Here is a 17,583-nt window from a genome sequence, read left to right as displayed (position 1 = left end):
ACCTATTGTTAAACCTTGCTGCTATGACTAAGTAGTAAAGAAGAATTAGCATAATGTGAAGTCTCCTGCCTTGTAATAAAATTTTTAAATGATAAGATTTGAAAATTAAGATTTGAAAGTTAAGAATTCGGGAAGTCATTTTCCCAGAATAGTCTTAGAAAATTCTAACAGCATTTACAATATCCCCAGAATGATCATGCATCCTTGGCACTTGTGTTGAGCGGCATAGGCCATATTCGAATTCGCGAATATTCGCGAATATATGGACGAATATTCGTCATATATTCGCGAATATTCGCATATTCGTAATATTCTCGTTTTATTTTCGCATGTGTGAAAATTCGCAAATGCGAAAATTAACATATGCGAAAATTAGCATATACTAAATTAGCATAAGGGTATTATCATATGAATATATTCGCATATGCGAAAATTGGCACGCCAGTCTCACACAGTAGTATTAGAGCCTTCTTTACACCACACAAGCTAGAAGCAGAGAGGGATGATCACTGTAATGTGTACTGTGAAAAAAAAAAAAAAAAAAAAAAACGAATATTCGTAATTACGAATATATAGTGCTATATTCGCGAATATTCGCAAATTCGCGAATATGCGATATTCGCGAATAAAATTCGCATTGCGAATATTCGCGAGCAACACTACTTGGCACTATGACATTGATCATGTATGATATAAAAGTGAGAAAAGAGAGCACTCCTTGGAGTAATAAAAGAGATATGTATAAGTAAAATACGGAGGCATAAAAGCCGCTCACCCCAATAAGTTGTGTAACAGCATACACAACAATGGTAGGCACGTAAAATAGTAGAGATATCCGCTGCCTTCAGGCTGTATAGTAATGGAGGATCGGTGAGGCTTCGAGGTGGATGCCGGCTCCATGAGACGCAGAGTAAACTCAGAGAAGGAAAGATAAAATCACGGGTAGTTTAATTCTCAATATGCAATGCATTTCACTGCAGATTCGCAGCTTCATCAAGCATAACAAGAAGCATATAGGTTACTGCTTTATAGGGATAACAATTAACCCTGTCAGTGTAATGACAGGACGGGAAAAAGATATACAATATATTCCATATATCACAAAAAAGGAGGAGAAATCATATTTAAAAATTATATGAAAAAGTATATATAATTATTTAATTCAAAGCCTCACCAATCCTCCATTCATCATGTATGCTCATTTTCAACAATTTTGACATCCAATATGGACTAAAATATGTATGGTTGCATATGTTTCATGATTGAGCATCAGACAATTGTTCATTCAACCACCAAGCTACTTTTATCTAATGTGTATGACCACCTTAAGAGCTGTATCTCACACAGCCCAACCCTGGTGATCTCCTATTACATGGTTGGTATTGGTCAGGGCTAAGTTGTAAACTTTTTATGGATTTCTCTTTAACGTTATAGTTAAAGTATTCCCAAGTACTGCACGAATCAGCTTGCTACAGGCTCCTCCCACCTGTCTGCCATGGTTATCTGCTGCTCTGACAAGGATTGTAAGTGCTATGTAACAATGCACACATTTATGCTTATGCTATTTTTGTACAAACCCACATTTAACTACTTGATAAATTTGTCGCACGTATGTTTCCCTTAAAAGGGTACTCCGCTGCCCCAGCATTCGGAACATTTTGTTCCAAATGCATGGAGCAGGCAGTGGGGGTCGTGACGTCATGGCTACGTCCCTCAGACGTCACGCTACTCCCCTAAAATGCCATTCTATGGGATGGGGCGTGGTGGCCGCTACACCCCTCCCATAGACTTGCATTGAGGGGGCGTGGCATCAAGATGGGCATGGCCGAGACATCATGACTAGAGAAGAGCGAACTTACAGTGAGAGTGCTAATGCGCGTAGCGTTGACCTAGAGATGTCGACGGTACACCCTCTCCCCATAAAGTTCTATGGGAGAGATGGAGAGGCACGAACGCTGCCTGCCCACCTCTCCCATAGAACTACATGGACGAGGCTTGAAAGCCGCAATGTCATGCTGCGGCCGGCATGCCTCCTGCACGGGAGCGCCGCAGGATAGGGGATAATGGACCCCCGCAATTAAACACTTATTCCCTATCCTGTGAATAGGGGATAAGTGGTTTTCGGCCACAGATGGCCTTTAATGTCATCCGCTTGCCCCCGGTTTATACTATCCGTTATTACTTCTGAACATGCTCAGAAGAGGTGAAATCAGCAAACTCCTGCAGTGTTTTAGGACTACTACTACTCCCATCATGGAAAAGACTTCTTTCCATGATGGGAGTAGTAGTTCACCCAGCTGCAGGAGTCTGCAGGTGGCTGATGAGACTACATCAGTGCTTGTACTACTACCCCCATCATGGAACAGAGTCTGTTCCATGTTGGGGGTAGTAGTACAGGAACTGAGGGATTGATTGCACTGGGTCTCACTTCTAGGACCCATTGCGATCAGAAGTTATTAACCAGGGGAGCGGCCAGCATGCTCCCCTCCCCTGCGATGTAGATCGTGCATGTTTTACATTTTCAAATACCCCGCCTGGAGCCCTGAATGGCCGTTACCGAGGAGCCATTCAGGGCTCCCAGTGGGGTTTTTAAAGTCAGGAAATGTTGAAATACACTGGCAGCCGGGGAAGCATTGCGCTGCGTTCCCCAGCTGCCCTGCAGGACCATATGCATATAAGCGCTGCAGGGGGGCAAGATCTATAGGTAGTGCAGCGGGGGGGGGGCAATATACATAGCTAGCGAAGTATATTGCCCCCTGCTGCGATTGGCATATGTGTATAGAAGCGCTGTAGGGGACAGATATATATATCTGTCCCCTGCTGCGCTTCTATACACATATGTCCCTCGCAGCGCTATCTGTGAAGTATGCTCTCAGCAGTGCATCTGCCAGATGGGAAGCGGGCGGCACTGTGCTGCCTTTCCCGGCCAGCAGCATGATGCGCTGCTGATAGTATACTTTACAGATAGCGCTGCGAGAGACATATGCATGCGCTCACTGGGGGGGGGGGGGGGCATATGTAAGCGCTGCGGGGGCCAATATATATATATATATAGGTAGCGCAGCGGGGGCATATATATATATATATGTAGCACAGCGGGGAGCAAGATATATATATATATATATATATATATATATATATATATATAGGTAGCGCAGCGGGGGGCAATATATATATATAGGTAGCGCAGCGGGGGCAATATATATAGGTAGCGCAGCGGGGGGGGGGGGGGGGGTGTTAATTTCTTTATCTGCTAGGTTGGACCTGGAATACATATAAATAAATGCCCACTGCAAAGTAAAAACAGAATAATAATTACTATGTGAGCAGCATAAAAAATTTTATGCAAAAAAAATGTTCTACAGAGCTTGATAAATGTCCTTCTTTGTCTTGTTACTGTGGCATAGGCAGGGCACAACATATTGAGCAAGGAATGGCATATCTGTCAGGGGGTATTGATACTGAGTGGGGGCACATTAGGTACAGTGGGGGATGGCAAAATGGGTTTTAATACTTAATGGGGCACAATGGGGGAATTAATATTGAGTGGGAGCATAATTGGGACATAATTACTCAGTGGGGACATTATTACTAAGTGAAGGTACATCAGGGGTATTAGTAATGTGTAGTGAGCATTAATATAGAGTGGAGGCATTATTGAGTGGGAGAATTAATAATGAGTGGAGGGCACAGTTGTGGCATGAGCACAGAATGGGAAAAACCAAGAAGCATTATTGCACAGTTGAGGTGCTCTGGGCAGGGCCGAATCATCATTGGAGCTTATGGAGCTCCTGCTCCGGGCCCCATGTGCCCAGTGAAACAAGGCGGGCCCCTCCCGCTAATGTCAGCAGGCCCAGGGAGCCCGGAAGGGGAGCAAGGAAGTAGGAAGTCTGTGCCTCTGACACTGCTGGGACCCGGGACCTGATCAGCAACAGGCCTCGTCGGTGATTTCCCTTCATGGCGGCCGCAGGTAAGGAGGATGACGGGGGTATTATAATTGTGTGTGTGGATGTATACTGTGTGTGCAGCACTCACCGCGGCCTCATGCACAGTAAGCCAGGGCAGAGACACTGCTGACATCACCGGCGTATCCCTGCCCCAGCTGTGCTCCCTATAGGAGGGGGATCCTCACCACTGCCACCGGAGTCTCACTACTGCTGTTCAGTGGCGCAACTAAGGAGGCGCCAGAGGGGGCCATGCCCCCCCCCCCCTCCAAGTAAAAACCCTGAGAAGTCTGTATCAAAAAGATCCTCGGTACAGCTAATTCCTGCTGGCCGAGGATCTCACAACACAGCTGTATTGCCGCCTTAAGAGGAGATCCTGGCTGTGCTTCCTTAACAAGCCCCCTCCCCCTCGGCTGGCCCCGTCTGCACTGCATAGCTCCATCTGCTGGTGAAGAGTATGGGGAGGAAGTCTGCAGCCTCTGGGAGGACATAGATCTGATTCTGACTTCAATGTGGGGAAAATGTAAGTGTATTGGTGCTTGTACTGTAATGTGTGATGAGTACATGTATATAGTGAGTGTATATGTATATATAATGTGTGATGTGTACATGGATATATAGTGAGTGTATATGTATATATAATGTGTGATGTGTACATGTGTATATATAATGTGTGATGAGTACATGTATATAGTGAGTGTATATGTCTGATGAGTACATGTATATAGTGAGTGCATATATGTCTGATGAGTACATGTGTATATATAATGAGTGATGTGTACATGTATATAGTGAGTGTATATATAATGTGTGATGTGTAAATGTATATAGTTAGTGTATATATAATGTGTGATGTGTAAATGTATATAGTGAGTGTATATATGTGTGATGTGTACATGTATATAGTGAGTGTATATATAATGTCTGATGAGTACGTATATATATATATATATATATATATATATATAATGTCTGATGAGTACATGTATATAGTGAGTGTATATATATATATATATATATATATAATGTCTGATGAGTACATGTATATAGTGAGTGTATATTTATTACTATTCCCTATTCACACGAGTCACTAGGATGTGAGAGTGAATAGTAATAAATATACAAATAATGGGCAGGCCTAGCGCTTCATACAGGAGGAGGCAGGGAAGCAGGAGCAGCCTCCATTGCGCAGCAAAGCTGCTCTGCATTTAATCTACAGGGGACAATATCTTCTAAACTACTTCACAAATTTATGTACATTATACCCTTTTCTACTCCAGTTCACCTGCACTATGACCCAGTGTATTGGGTTTAGTGCAGGTGAACAGTCTGTCAGTTTCCCTTTAAGTCCTGGGTACATTGTGTGGCATTATTATGTCCTAGCAACACAGTGTGTCGCACCATTACGTCCTGGTAGCACAGCATATGGCACCATAATATCCTGGCAGTGTAGTGTTAGGCACTATTATATCCTAGCGACACAGTGTGGGGCACTATTATATTCTGGCAGCACAGTGTGTGACACTATGATATCCTAACAGCACTATGTGTGGCACTTTTACATCCTAGTAGCAAAGTGTGTGCCACTATTAAGTCATAGAGTATATTGTGTAGCACTATTATTTCCTGGGGTCGATTGTGCGGCACTAATATGTTCTGGGGTACATTGTGTGGCACTCATATCTTGGCAGCACAGTGTGTAGCACTATTATATCCTGGCAGCACAGTGTGTGGCACTATTATATCCTGGCAGCACAGTGTGTGGCACTACTTTATCCTGGCAGCACAGTGTGTGGCACTACTTTATCCTGGCAGCACAGCATATGGCACTATGATATCCTGGCAGTGATGTGTGCGGCATTATTATATCCTGGCAGCACAGTGTGTGGCACTATTATATCCTGGCAGCACAGTGTATGGCATTATTATATCCCGGCAGAACAGTGTGTGGCACTACTATATTCCAGCAGCACAGCATATGGCACCATGATATCCTGAGAGTGTAGTGTGCGGCACTATTATATCCTGGTGGAACAGTGTCCTGCACTATTATATTCGGGTGGCATGTACAGTATATAGTGCTTTATAATTGCCCCTCCCTCCTAATTTTGTCCCCCAGTGGCACCCAGTGTGCCCCCCCAAAATATAAAAGCTGGAGACGCCACTGTGTGCCTTCTCTACAAAGAAAGGTGTAGGTTTGTGGGGTGGGGATTGGAAGGTTGGGGGCTCGCTGAAGTGAGGTTGTTTGGGGGGGGTGAGGTGGGGTGAGGTAAGGTAAGTGGGGGTTTGGTAAAGGGGGCAGAGGAGTGTGAAGGGACTGGGGGGGGGGGGGGGGCATAAAAGTGGAATAGTGGAGAAGGACCAGGAGTGTTGAAGCCTGTGTTATGGTAATTTTTTGTCATTTTTGTTCTTGTGCTTTTGCCTTCTCCGGAAACTTAGCCTTAGTCCTCCCCTGGTCCTTAAAGGGGTACTCCACCCCTGGCATTTTACCCCCTATCCAAAGGATAGGGGATAAGATGTTAGATCGCCGCGGTCCCGCTGCTGGGGACCCCTAGGATCGCCGCTGCGGCACCCCGCCATAATTACTGCGCAGAGCGAGTTTGCTCTGTGCGTAATGACGGGCGATACAGGGGCCGGAGCAGCGTGATGTCATGGCTCCGCCCCCATGACATCACGGCCCGTCCCCTTAATGCAAGTCTATGGCAAGGGCGTGACGACCGCCACGCCCCCCTCCCATAGACTTGTATTGACGGGGGAGGGCCGTGACGTCACGAGGGGCGGAGCCGTGACGTAACGATGCTCCGGCCCCTGTATCGCCCGTCATTACGTGCAGAGCGATCTCGCTCTGCGCAGTAATGATAGCGGGGTGCTGCAGTGGGGATCCCCGGGGTCCACAGCAGCGGGACCCGGGCGATCTGACATCTTATCCCCTATCCTTTGGATAGGGGATAAGATGTCTAGGGGCGGAGTACCCCTTTAAGGCTAAGTTTCCAGAGAAGGCAAAAGCACAAGAAAAAAATTAAAAAAATGCCAAAAAATTACCATAACACAGGAAAAAGCAGTAGCAGTTTTTCTGTGTTTTTGCAGGTAAAAAAAAAAGGGGGAAACCTAGCCTTAGGGGTCTGTGGGATCAGGAGTCTGGAGGAGGACTTAGGGGTCTGGGGGGGGGGGGGGGGGGCAGAGAGGTCTTCCGCCAGCAGAATTTTGCTTGCTTTCAATGGGATGCTGCTGCTCTGTGCACACTACAGAAGACACAGTGTGTGGTAGTATTATTTTTAGAGGGCATGATGTTTGGCAGTATAATATACAGGGTACACAGGGTTTGGCAGTATAATATACAGGGTACACAGGGTTTGGCAGTATAATATACAGGGTACACAGGGTTTGGCAGTATAATATACAGGGTACACAGGGTTTGGCAGTATAATATACAGGGTACACAGGGTTTGGCAGTATAATATACAGGGTACACAGGGTTTGGCAGTATAATATACAGGGTACACAGGGTTTGACAGTATAATATACAGGGTACACAGGGTTTGGCAGTATAATATACAGGGTACACAGGGTTTGGCAGTATAATATACAGGGTACACAGGGTTTGGCAGTATTATATACAGGGTACACAGGGTTTGGCAGTATTATATTTAGGAAGCACAGTCTCTTGAAGGGTTATAATGATTGTTGTCTTTATACAGAGGATGAGGATCGTCTGGCAAAGTGAGGAACCAATGATGTCCGGGCGTCAAACTTTACAGAGGAAGATGGAGCTGGAAGAAGACCTGGCGTCTGGACCAGATGAAGAAGAAAAGGAAAGACAACAGAGAAGACGACTCCTGTGAGTCATTTTATGTTTGTGTATTCTCCTGACTGTCCCATTAGATCTCTCCTCATTTCTCAGTTTTGCAGTAATAATGGATTTTTACCCTGTACCCCAATTTGAGGCTCCACCTGTTACAAAACTACAACTCCTATAATGCCTGAAGCTCTCTAGACATAATGGGTGTTGTAGCTTTGCAACAGCTGGAAAGAGTGACCTGAACCGAAGTAATTTTAGACCATGCAGCCATTTTATTTTAACGGGGGCCTGACTCCTGTGACACCCACAAAAAAAAAAAGGGCAACATAGTCTAATATACCCAGGCCAATTATTATTATTATTTTTTTTTGGGGGGGGGGGGGGGGGGGGGAGGCCATCATAACGAAGTGCTCCATCTTTTAGGCAGCCTTAATCTGGCTCTGGGGACATTTATACTAAAAATGAGGCACTAAAGGGCATTATTACTTAGTAAAAGGCAGTTTAGGTGTGCAGGCTTACTATTTTTGTGGGATGTATAAAGGGGAAACATTACAGTGGGGGGAAAAAGAGGAACCCAGTATTGTTTATGATGCAAAAGTGGGCACTATTTCCTCGTTGTTCATTAAGGTGGGCACCATTACCATGTGATTTATTAAGGTGGGCACCAAACTCTAAGATACTATGTCTGGGCCAGATGGAGAAAAAATAAAAGAAAAATGAGCAGCGTGGGTCAGAGAAGATGTCACCTGTGATTTACTAAATGTAACTGTACTGTAATTACTATAGATAATTATACCCTGTAAAGTGCCAGCGCTTATGCTTGACAGCTATATGGGCACTGTATGGTCGTACTATTATTTATACTGATATGTACTTTTATATATATACACCTTTGTTTTTTATGGGGGTGGGGGCATTGCCTGGGTCTCATGCCTCTACCAACATCCCTGCTGTAATGTGCTTGAAAACATTCAGACTGTTGAAGAAAAGAGGAGCCATGTTTATTCCCAAAACAAATGGGAAGCATATTTTTCCACCAAAATAAGTGGTAAAAAAATTATGGAGGAGATTTATCAAAACCGGTGCAGAGGAAAAGTTGACCAGTTGCCCATAGCAACCAATCAGATTGTTTCTTTCATTTTTATAGAGGCCTGTGAAAAATGAAAGAAGGGATCTGATTGGTTGCTATGGGCAACTTTTCCTCTGCACAGGTTTTGATAAATCTCCCCCTATTATGTTTTTAAAGCTGTCCATAGTCTTTAACAAATGTGAATTGAACCCTTAATTCAATTATAAGAGTTTGTAGATACACAACAGAAATCCGATATCGATATTTTTTTTAATATTGATGGATGATGACACATTTACAGTTATGTAGCCTTCATGTTTGCTGGAGAAAATAATATTTTTTACATATATTTAAAAACAATATTACACTGCTTTACAATTGACGCAACTGACGATATGTACAGAAGAAATAGGTTATTGGGGCATCTTTTTTATTACATTAGGGGTATAACATAAAAAAAATAATTTTATATATAAACTATAAATGTCGTGTCTACAAAATTTAACTTTGTTTTTTCATCCATCTCACTTTAATTACAGTTTATGCATCAAACAAAATGTCCTTTTACCTCCAGGTTTTTTTAGTTTTTTTCGGTCATAAAAAAAATTCACTCTTTTAGCAACATATGAGAATTTGGAGCAAAAATTGCCTGCATAGTTTACTTATGTTGTATAGATATATGTATTATGTAAGTCTGGTAAATGTCTGGAAAAAGAGGCCTTACTGAAGAACTTTTTTCTTGTTTCATTGAAAAAATTAATGTTAAATAGGCTTAAAGCGTAAATGTCAGATCCCACAAAAAAAAAAAAAAAAACATTTCAGGGGGTTTGTCCCTCCCTTGTGGTGGTGGAAGGTGATTGATAATTCTGCTCATGCAGCCTTGTCCATGAGTCATCTCTTGTCCATGACTCATAGACAAGCCTGATGCTGCTACAGTACTGATAAGTGCCGCAGTAGGTATGAGGACCCCTAGTGGTGGGATTTTCAGGAGTCATTTTCATTATTAAATATAAAAAAAAAATGTAAACAACCATATTTCAAAAGGTCTTTAATTTTCATTAGTAACAAGACATAAAAAGACTTTTTTTTAACTGACAGTGCCTATTTAACCTCTTCAGGACGCAGGGCGTATGGATACGCCCTGCATTCCGAGTCCTTAAGGACGCAGGGCGTATCCATACGCCCGTGGGAATTCCGGTCCCCACCGCTAGCCGGTTGGGGACCGGAGCCGGATGCCTGCTGAAATCGTTCAGCAGGCATCACGGCATATCGCCGAGGGGGGTCATTATGTCCCCCCATGTCGGCGATGGCCGCTGATCGCTGGACAATTCAGCCCAGCGATCTGCGGCGATTCCGGGTCAATTGGGTCTCCAGTGACCCGGAATCACTGGCTGATCGGGGCCGTCTCTGACGGCCCCGAACAGCCATAGCCAGCAGGGGTGAGGTGGCACTGGTGCCACCTCATGATCTCCCTGATTCGTCGGCCGGTTTACCGTCCGGCCAATCAGGGCACCTGCTGCGGGTGTCACTCCCGCAACCCGCTCCGCCCCTCTTCTGGAGGACGTGAGCGGATGCGGGACGTGGACCCCGGCAGCTGGGGACCCCGATCCCCGGCGTCCCTGTTGGGATCGGGGCCCCAGGAGCAGCGGCGACGACGAGGGACTGAACTGTGTGCGGCAGCATGGAGCAGCAGTTGGAGGTGATTGACAGCCTCCTGCTGTTGCTTAGCAACAGCTCCCAGCATGCAAAAAGGGCATGCTGGGAGCTGTAGTTATGCAACAGCAGGAGGCAGACCACCACAACTCCCAGCATTCCCTTATGGGCATGCTGGGACTTATAGTTTTGCAACAGCGGGAGGCACATTTTTTCTATGGAAAAGTGTACCTTCAGCTGTTGTATAACTACAACTCCCAGCTTGCACAAACAGCTAAAGTGCATGCTGGGAGTTGTAGTGGTGCATCTGCTGGTTGCATAACTACAACTCCCAGCATGCCCGTTGGCTGTCGGTGACTGCTGAGAGTTGTAGTTTTGCAACAGCTGAAGGCACACTGGTTGTGAAACTCAGAGTTTTTTTTACCTAACTCAGTGTTTCACGACCGGTGTGCCTCCAGCTGTTGCAAACTACAACTCCCAGCATGCACCGTACATGCTGGGAGTTGTAGTTTTGCAACAGCTGGATGTCCCCCCCCCCCCCCCCTCCCCAATGTGAACGTACAGGGTACACTCACATGGGCGGAGGTTTACAGTAAGTATCCGGCTGCAAGTTTGAGCTGCGGCAAATTTTCTGCCGCAGCTCAAAATGCCAGCGAGAAACTACTGTGAACCCCCGCCCGTGCGACTGTACCCTAAAAACACTACACTACACTAACACAAAATAAAATAAAAAGTAAAAAACACTACATATACACATACCCCTACACAGCCCCCCTCCCCTCCCCAATAAAAATGAAAAATGTCTGGTATGCCACTGTTTCCAAAATGGAGCCTCCAGCTGTTGCAAAACAACTACTCCCAGTATTACCAGACAGCCACTGACTGTCCAGGCATGCTGGGAGTTTTACAACTGCTGGAGGCACCCTGTTTGGGAATCACTGGCGTAGAATATCCCTATGTCCACCCCTATGCAAGTCCCTAATTTAGGCCTCAAATGCACATGGTGCTCTCACTTTGGAGCCCTGTCGTATTTCAAGGCAACAGTTTAGGGTCACATATGGGGTATCGCCGTACTCGGGAGAAATTGTGTTACAAATTTTGGGGGGTATTTTCTGCTTTTACCCTTTTTAAAAATGTAACATTTTTGGGAAAACAAGCATTTTAGGTAAAAAATAATTTTTTTTTTACATATGCAAAAGTCGTGAAACACCTGTGGGGTAAAAAGGTTCACTTAACCCCTTGTTACGTTCCCCAAGGGGTCTAGTTTCCAAAATATAATGCCATGTGTTTTTTTTTTGCTGTCCAGGCACCATAGGGGCCTCCTAAATGAGGCATGCCCCCAGAGCAAAATTTGCTTCCAAAAAGCCAAATGTGACTATTCCTCTTCTGAGACCTGTAGTGCGCCAGCATAGCACTTTTCACCCCCATATGGGGTGTTTTCTGAATCGGGAGAAATTGGGCTTCAAATTTTGGGGGGTATTTTCTGCTATTACCCTTTGTAAAATGTAAAATATTTGGGAAAACAAGCATTTTAGGTAATTTTTTTTTTTTTACATTTGCGAAAGTCATGAAACACCTGTGGGGTATTAACTCACTTTATCCCATGTTACATTCCCCGAGGGGTCTAGTTTCCAAAATGGTATGCCATGTGTTGTTTTTTTTTGCTGTTTTGACACCCTAGGGGCTTCCTAAAGGTGACATGCCCCCCAAAAACCATTTCAGAAAAATGTTCTCTCCAAAATCCCCTTGTCGCTCCTTCCCTTCTGAGCCCTCTACTGCGCCCGCCGAACACTTTACATAGACATATGAGGTATGTGTTTACTCGAGAGAAATTGGGCTACAAATAGAAGTAAAAATTTTCTCATTTTACCCCTTGCAAAAATTCAAAAATTGGGTCTACTAGAACATGCGAGTGTAAAAAAATGAAGATTTTGAATTTTCTCCTTCACATTGCTGCTATTCCTGTGAAACACTTAAAGGGTTAAAACACTGACTGAATGTCATTTTGAATACTTTGGGGGGTGTAGTTTTTATAATGGGGTAATTTATGGGGTATTTCTAATATGAAGACCCTTCAAATCCACTTCAAACCTGAACTGGTCCCTGAAAAATATCGAGTTAGAAAATTTTGTGAAAAATTGGAAAACTGCTGCTGAAGCCCTCTGGTGTCTTCCAAAAGTAAAAACTCATAAATTTTATGATGCAAACATAAAGTAGACATATTGTATATGTGAACCAAAAAAAAAATTATTTTGAATATCCATTTTCCTTACAAACAGAGAGCTTCAAAGTTAGAAAAATGCTAAATTTTCATTTTTTTCATCAAATTTGGGGATTTTTCACCAAGAAAGGATGCAAGTTACCATAAAATTTTACCACTGTGTTAAAGTAGAATATGTCACGAAAAAACAATCTCGGAATCAGAATGATAAGTAAAAGCATTCCAGTGTTATTGATGTTTAAAGTGACAGTGGTCAGAATTGCAAAAAACGTCCGAGTCCTTAAGGTGAAAAAGGGCTAAGTCCTTAAGGGGTTAAGGACCATAATAGAGTGTGCCCTGAATTTAATTCAGACTTCTCATAGCTGGGTCTTGTCTAAACCACTCTTCACATATCTTTGGCATCCAGTGGCGTTTCACTCTAGTGCTGTAGAAAAAGTACCAGAGGGAAATGGATGATAGAATGAGGCAGTTGAAATTCATCTGGCATCTTAATTCGGATGCCGGGAGGTTGGACATGCCACATGGGACCAGATGGGGGAACGCATCTTACTGTCATGAGATTATGGCTACGGTCCCACTTAGCGATAACGCAGCGTATTCCACACAGTGCAAAATGTGCTGTGCCGCAGGAAACATGCTGCGTATTCTACACTGAGCTAGCCGGCAGCAGCCCTGTGTGTTCAGTGAGGTTTGGGGGCGGGGTCACCCGCCACAGGCTTGCCAGCTCACGTTCCCGCCACCAAACCTCACTGAACACACAGGGCTGCTGTCAGGTAGTCCTGTGTGTATGCTTAGTGCAGAATACGCAGCGTATTTCCCGTGGTGCAGCACATTTTGCTCAGCATGAAATACGATGTGGTATCACTACGTGGGACCGTAGCCTTAGGCTGGATTCACAGAGCTTGATATATGTGAACCCAGCCTTAGTCTTTGAAATGCTTCACAATGTTTACAGGTATTACTTTAACACACCTTGACAGTACAAGAATTAGGGGCCACTAAATGAGTAACGTCTTTTTCTATGTGTCAGTGGTAAATTTTCTTTGTTTTTGAAAATGATGTTTGTAATTAACAGTCCGTCTGCGCTGCCATTGGCGAATAGAATTCTGGGCCTCCAGACTAAGTTGCCTTGTCACTGTGTTAAAGCTGCTTATATGATACAAGGCTCCAAACAAAGTAGTCAGATAGTAACCACCTGAGAAGAAAAATGAAAACATTTGGTGTTAATGCACAAGCAACAATTTTCCTATATTAAAAAGTTTCTTATCCTTTATAAAAATATATATATAATCTGCACTTCACTAGATAATAAAGCAACTACAGTCATGGCCGTAAATGTTGGCACCCCTGAAATGTTTCTAGAAAATGAAGTATTTCTCACAGAAAAGGATTGCAGTAACACGTTTTGCTATACACATGTTTATTCTCTTTATGTGTATATTGAAACTAAACCAAAAAAGGGAGGGAAAAAAGCAAACTGGACATAATGTCACACCAAACTGCAAAAATGATCTGGACAAAAATATTGGCCCCCTTTCAAAATTGTGGAAAAATAAGATTGTTTCAAGCATGTGATGCTCCTTTACACTCACCTGAGGCAAGTAACAGGCGTGGGCAATATAAAAATCACACCTGAACACAGATAAAAAGGAGAGAAGTTCACTTAGTCTTTGCATTGTGTGTCTGTGTGTGCCACACTAAGCACGGACAACAGAAAGAGGAGAAGAGAACTGTCTGAGGACTTGAGAACCAAAATTGTGGAAAAATATCAACAATCTCAAGGTTACAAGTCCATCTCCAGAGATCTAGATTTGCCTTTGTCCACAGTGCGCAACATTATCAAGAAGTTTGCAACCCATGGCACTGTAGCTCATCTCCCTGGGCGTGGACGGAAGAGAAAAACTTATGAAAGGTGTCAACGCAGGATAGTCCGGATGGTGGATAAGCAGCCACAAACAAGTTCCAAAGATATTTAAGCTGTCCTGCAGGTTCAGGGAGCATTAGTGTCAGCACAAACTATCTGTAGACATTTATATGAAATGAAACTTTATGGCAGGAAACCTATGAGGACCCCATTGCTGACACAGAGACATAAAAAAGCAAGACTTCATTTTGCCAAAATGAACTTGAGTAAGCCAAAATCCTTCTGGGAAAACGTCTTGTGGACAGATGAGACCAAGACAGAGCTTTTTGGTAAAGCACATAATTCTACTGTTTACCGAAAACGGAATGAGTCCGATAAAGAAAGAACACAGTACCTACAGTGAAATATGGTGGAGGTTCAATTATGTTTTGGGGTTGTTTTGCTGCCTCTGGCACTGGGTGCCTTGAATGTGTGCAAGGCATCATGAAATCTGAGGATTACCAACAGATTTTGGGAAGCACTATACAGCCCAGTGTCAGAAAGATGGGTTTGCGTCCGAGATCTTGGGTCTTCCAGCAGGACAATGACCCCAAACGTGTCAAAAAGCAGCTAGAAATGGATGGCAACAAAGCGCTGGAGAGTTCTGAAGTGGTCAGCAATGAGTCCAGATCTAAATCCCATTATATACCTGTGGAGAGATCTTAAAATTGCTGTTGGGAAAAGACGCCTTCCAATAAGAGAGACCTGGAGCAATTTGCAAAGGAAGAGTGGTCCAACATTTCGGCTGAGAGGTGTAAGAAGCTTATTGATGGTTATAGGAAGCGACTGATTTCAGTAATTTTTTCCAAAGGGTGTGCAACCAAATAGTTAAGGGTGCCAATAATTTTGTCCAGACCATTTTTGGAGTTTAGTGTGACATTATGTCCAATTTGCTTTTTTTCCTCCCTTTTTTGGTTTAGTTCCAATACACATAAAGGGAATAAACATGTGTATAGCAAAACATGTGTTACTGCAATCCTTTTCTGTGAGAAATACTTCATTTTCTAGAAAAATTTTAGTGGTGCCAACATTTACGGCCATGACTGTATATCAGGTAATAAAAGTGCAAATATGCCTCCAGCACAATAAAGAAAAGGCTGGAGGGAAGTTTATTGAAGGTTACAAATATGCTTATATCAGCATATTTTTGAGTCTGGAGTTAATATGCACATGTTGCTTGGATCATATTCAAAATAACAGTTTCAGTTAGGAAAGCATATGTAAACCAGTTACTTATACTGTCCAGAGCCATAAAAGGTCTATCATCGAGAAGCAGTTATATTCCACAACTCACCCATTTAGGCTGTGGCCAAAAACCTTAAAGGGGTACTCTGCCCCTAGACCTCTAGGGGATAAGATGTCTGATAGCGGGGGTCCCGCCGCTGCGGACCCCCATGATCTCTGTGCTGCACCCGACGTTCGTTTAAAGTGTCTGGTTCAGCGCCGGAGGCTTGTGATGTCACGGCCACGTCCCCTCATAGCAAATCTATGGGAGGGGGCGTCACGCCTCCTCCCATAGACTTGCATTGAGGGGGCATGGCTGTGACACCTTGAGCCTCCTCCCCGCATCGCCAGTCATCCAGCACGGAGCGACGTTCGCTCTGTGGACCGGATGTCTGAGGTGCCCCAAGATCGTGGAGGTCTCCAGCGGCAGGACCCCCGCAATCAGACATCTTATCCTTTATCCATTGGATAGGGGCCCAGATGCCTAGGGGCGGAGAACCCCTTTAAGATGAACCTATCAAAGTCAGAGAGATGTCTTATGTCCATGACCAGCTAATGCTAACAATAACATCATCATGTGTTCCTGGAAGATCAACTTTTCCATGCTCAGAAAATGTAACTATTATGTAACATACCTTCTCCCTGAAGCTGTATAGGATCCAAGAGCTCCATCATGTACTCTACATCCAGCTGCAGAGAGGTTAGGTCACAACCCAGCAGAACATAGATGAGAACTGGTAGGAAGTCATCGGCACCAAAGGCTTCTAGAGAATATAAATATGATACATATAGAAATGCATGTATACAGAAAAAGAAATGACATTCTATGTCATGCTACGTATAGTATGTGATTATGGACATTTATATGTAGTACAATGAACACACCTTTCTTTTCACTGAGGCTTTCCATGGCCTCATAAATGAGTTTGCATACTTTCAACAAGAGCCGTATCTTCTTCTCTGGAGAATAGGCCATGTGCATGAGGGACAACTTCTGTTGAATCTTCTCCATAGTGCTCGGTCCAGGTATTCCCGCACGAGGTCTCTGTTCCGTAAGAGAGCTAGCCTTCATCTTCTTTTGGTTATCTAGCAATCTGACCAAGGATCCATCTCTGTTGCGCATTTCCAGGAGTTGTGAGTAAATGACATTTTTCAGAGGTTTCAGCAGACACTTGTAAAGGGAGGTTTCGATGATAAAAGCTACGGAAAATAAATATGACATTGGTAAAATAGTGACCCATTAAAAACGGTTAACTAAAGAAGTTTCTCCTCAGATGCTAAGAAACTTCTGCCAACGCGACAACCCATATGGCATCAGAACCTGTTCTTACGTTTGCAAAATGATGTTCATAACAGTAGAGAACAAGAAGGACAGTAACATAACGCAAATAAAAATGTAGCTGTCACTTTAAATTTATAATTTATGTTTTGTGTAAATATCCTCTTGAAATGACCTTACATAGTGTATCCTAAACAACTGGAAAAACAACATGATAATAGCATCTAAATCTGAGTACCATACAATATGGGCATTGCTGATATGAGACCCTTTAAGGGGTTATCCAGGAAAAAACTTATATATATATATATATATAAATCAACTGGCTCCAGAAAGTTAAACAGATTTGTAAATTACTTCTATTAAAAAAATCTTAATCCTTTCAGTACTTATGAGCTTCTGAAGTTGAGTTGTTCTTTTCTGTCTAAGTTCTCTCTGATGACGTGTCTCGGGAACCGCCCAGTTTAGAAGAGGTGTGCTATGGGGATTTG

The 17,583-nt window shown here is 43.5% G+C and overlaps 1 protein-coding gene across 2 annotated transcripts in view; it reads right to left on the bottom strand.

Moving 5' to 3' along the window:
* LOC130356531 (ras and Rab interactor 3-like) overlaps positions 1–17,583 on the bottom strand; it is a 100,902-nt gene that overhangs the window by 22,766 nt on the left and 60,553 nt on the right. For both annotated transcript variants that reach the window (XM_056558210.1, XM_056558211.1), the window contains 3 exons: positions 16,699–17,013; positions 16,449–16,577; positions 13,659–13,881 (listed from right to left, as the gene is read on the bottom strand). In XM_056558210.1, coding sequence (XP_056414185.1) covers positions 13,706–13,881; positions 16,449–16,577; positions 16,699–17,013 — 620 coding nt within the window. In that variant the 3' untranslated portion in view covers positions 13,659–13,705. The remainder of the gene's footprint in view (positions 1–13,658; positions 13,882–16,448; positions 16,578–16,698; positions 17,014–17,583) is intronic.

This window comes from Hyla sarda, chromosome 2, assembly GCF_029499605.1.
Source record: "Hyla sarda isolate aHylSar1 chromosome 2, aHylSar1.hap1, whole genome shotgun sequence".
NCBI lineage: Eukaryota > Metazoa > Chordata > Amphibia > Anura > Hylidae > Hyla > Hyla sarda.
The sequence above is the reverse complement of the archived record's forward strand: the minus strand, read 5'-3'. Positions and strand labels throughout refer to the sequence as shown.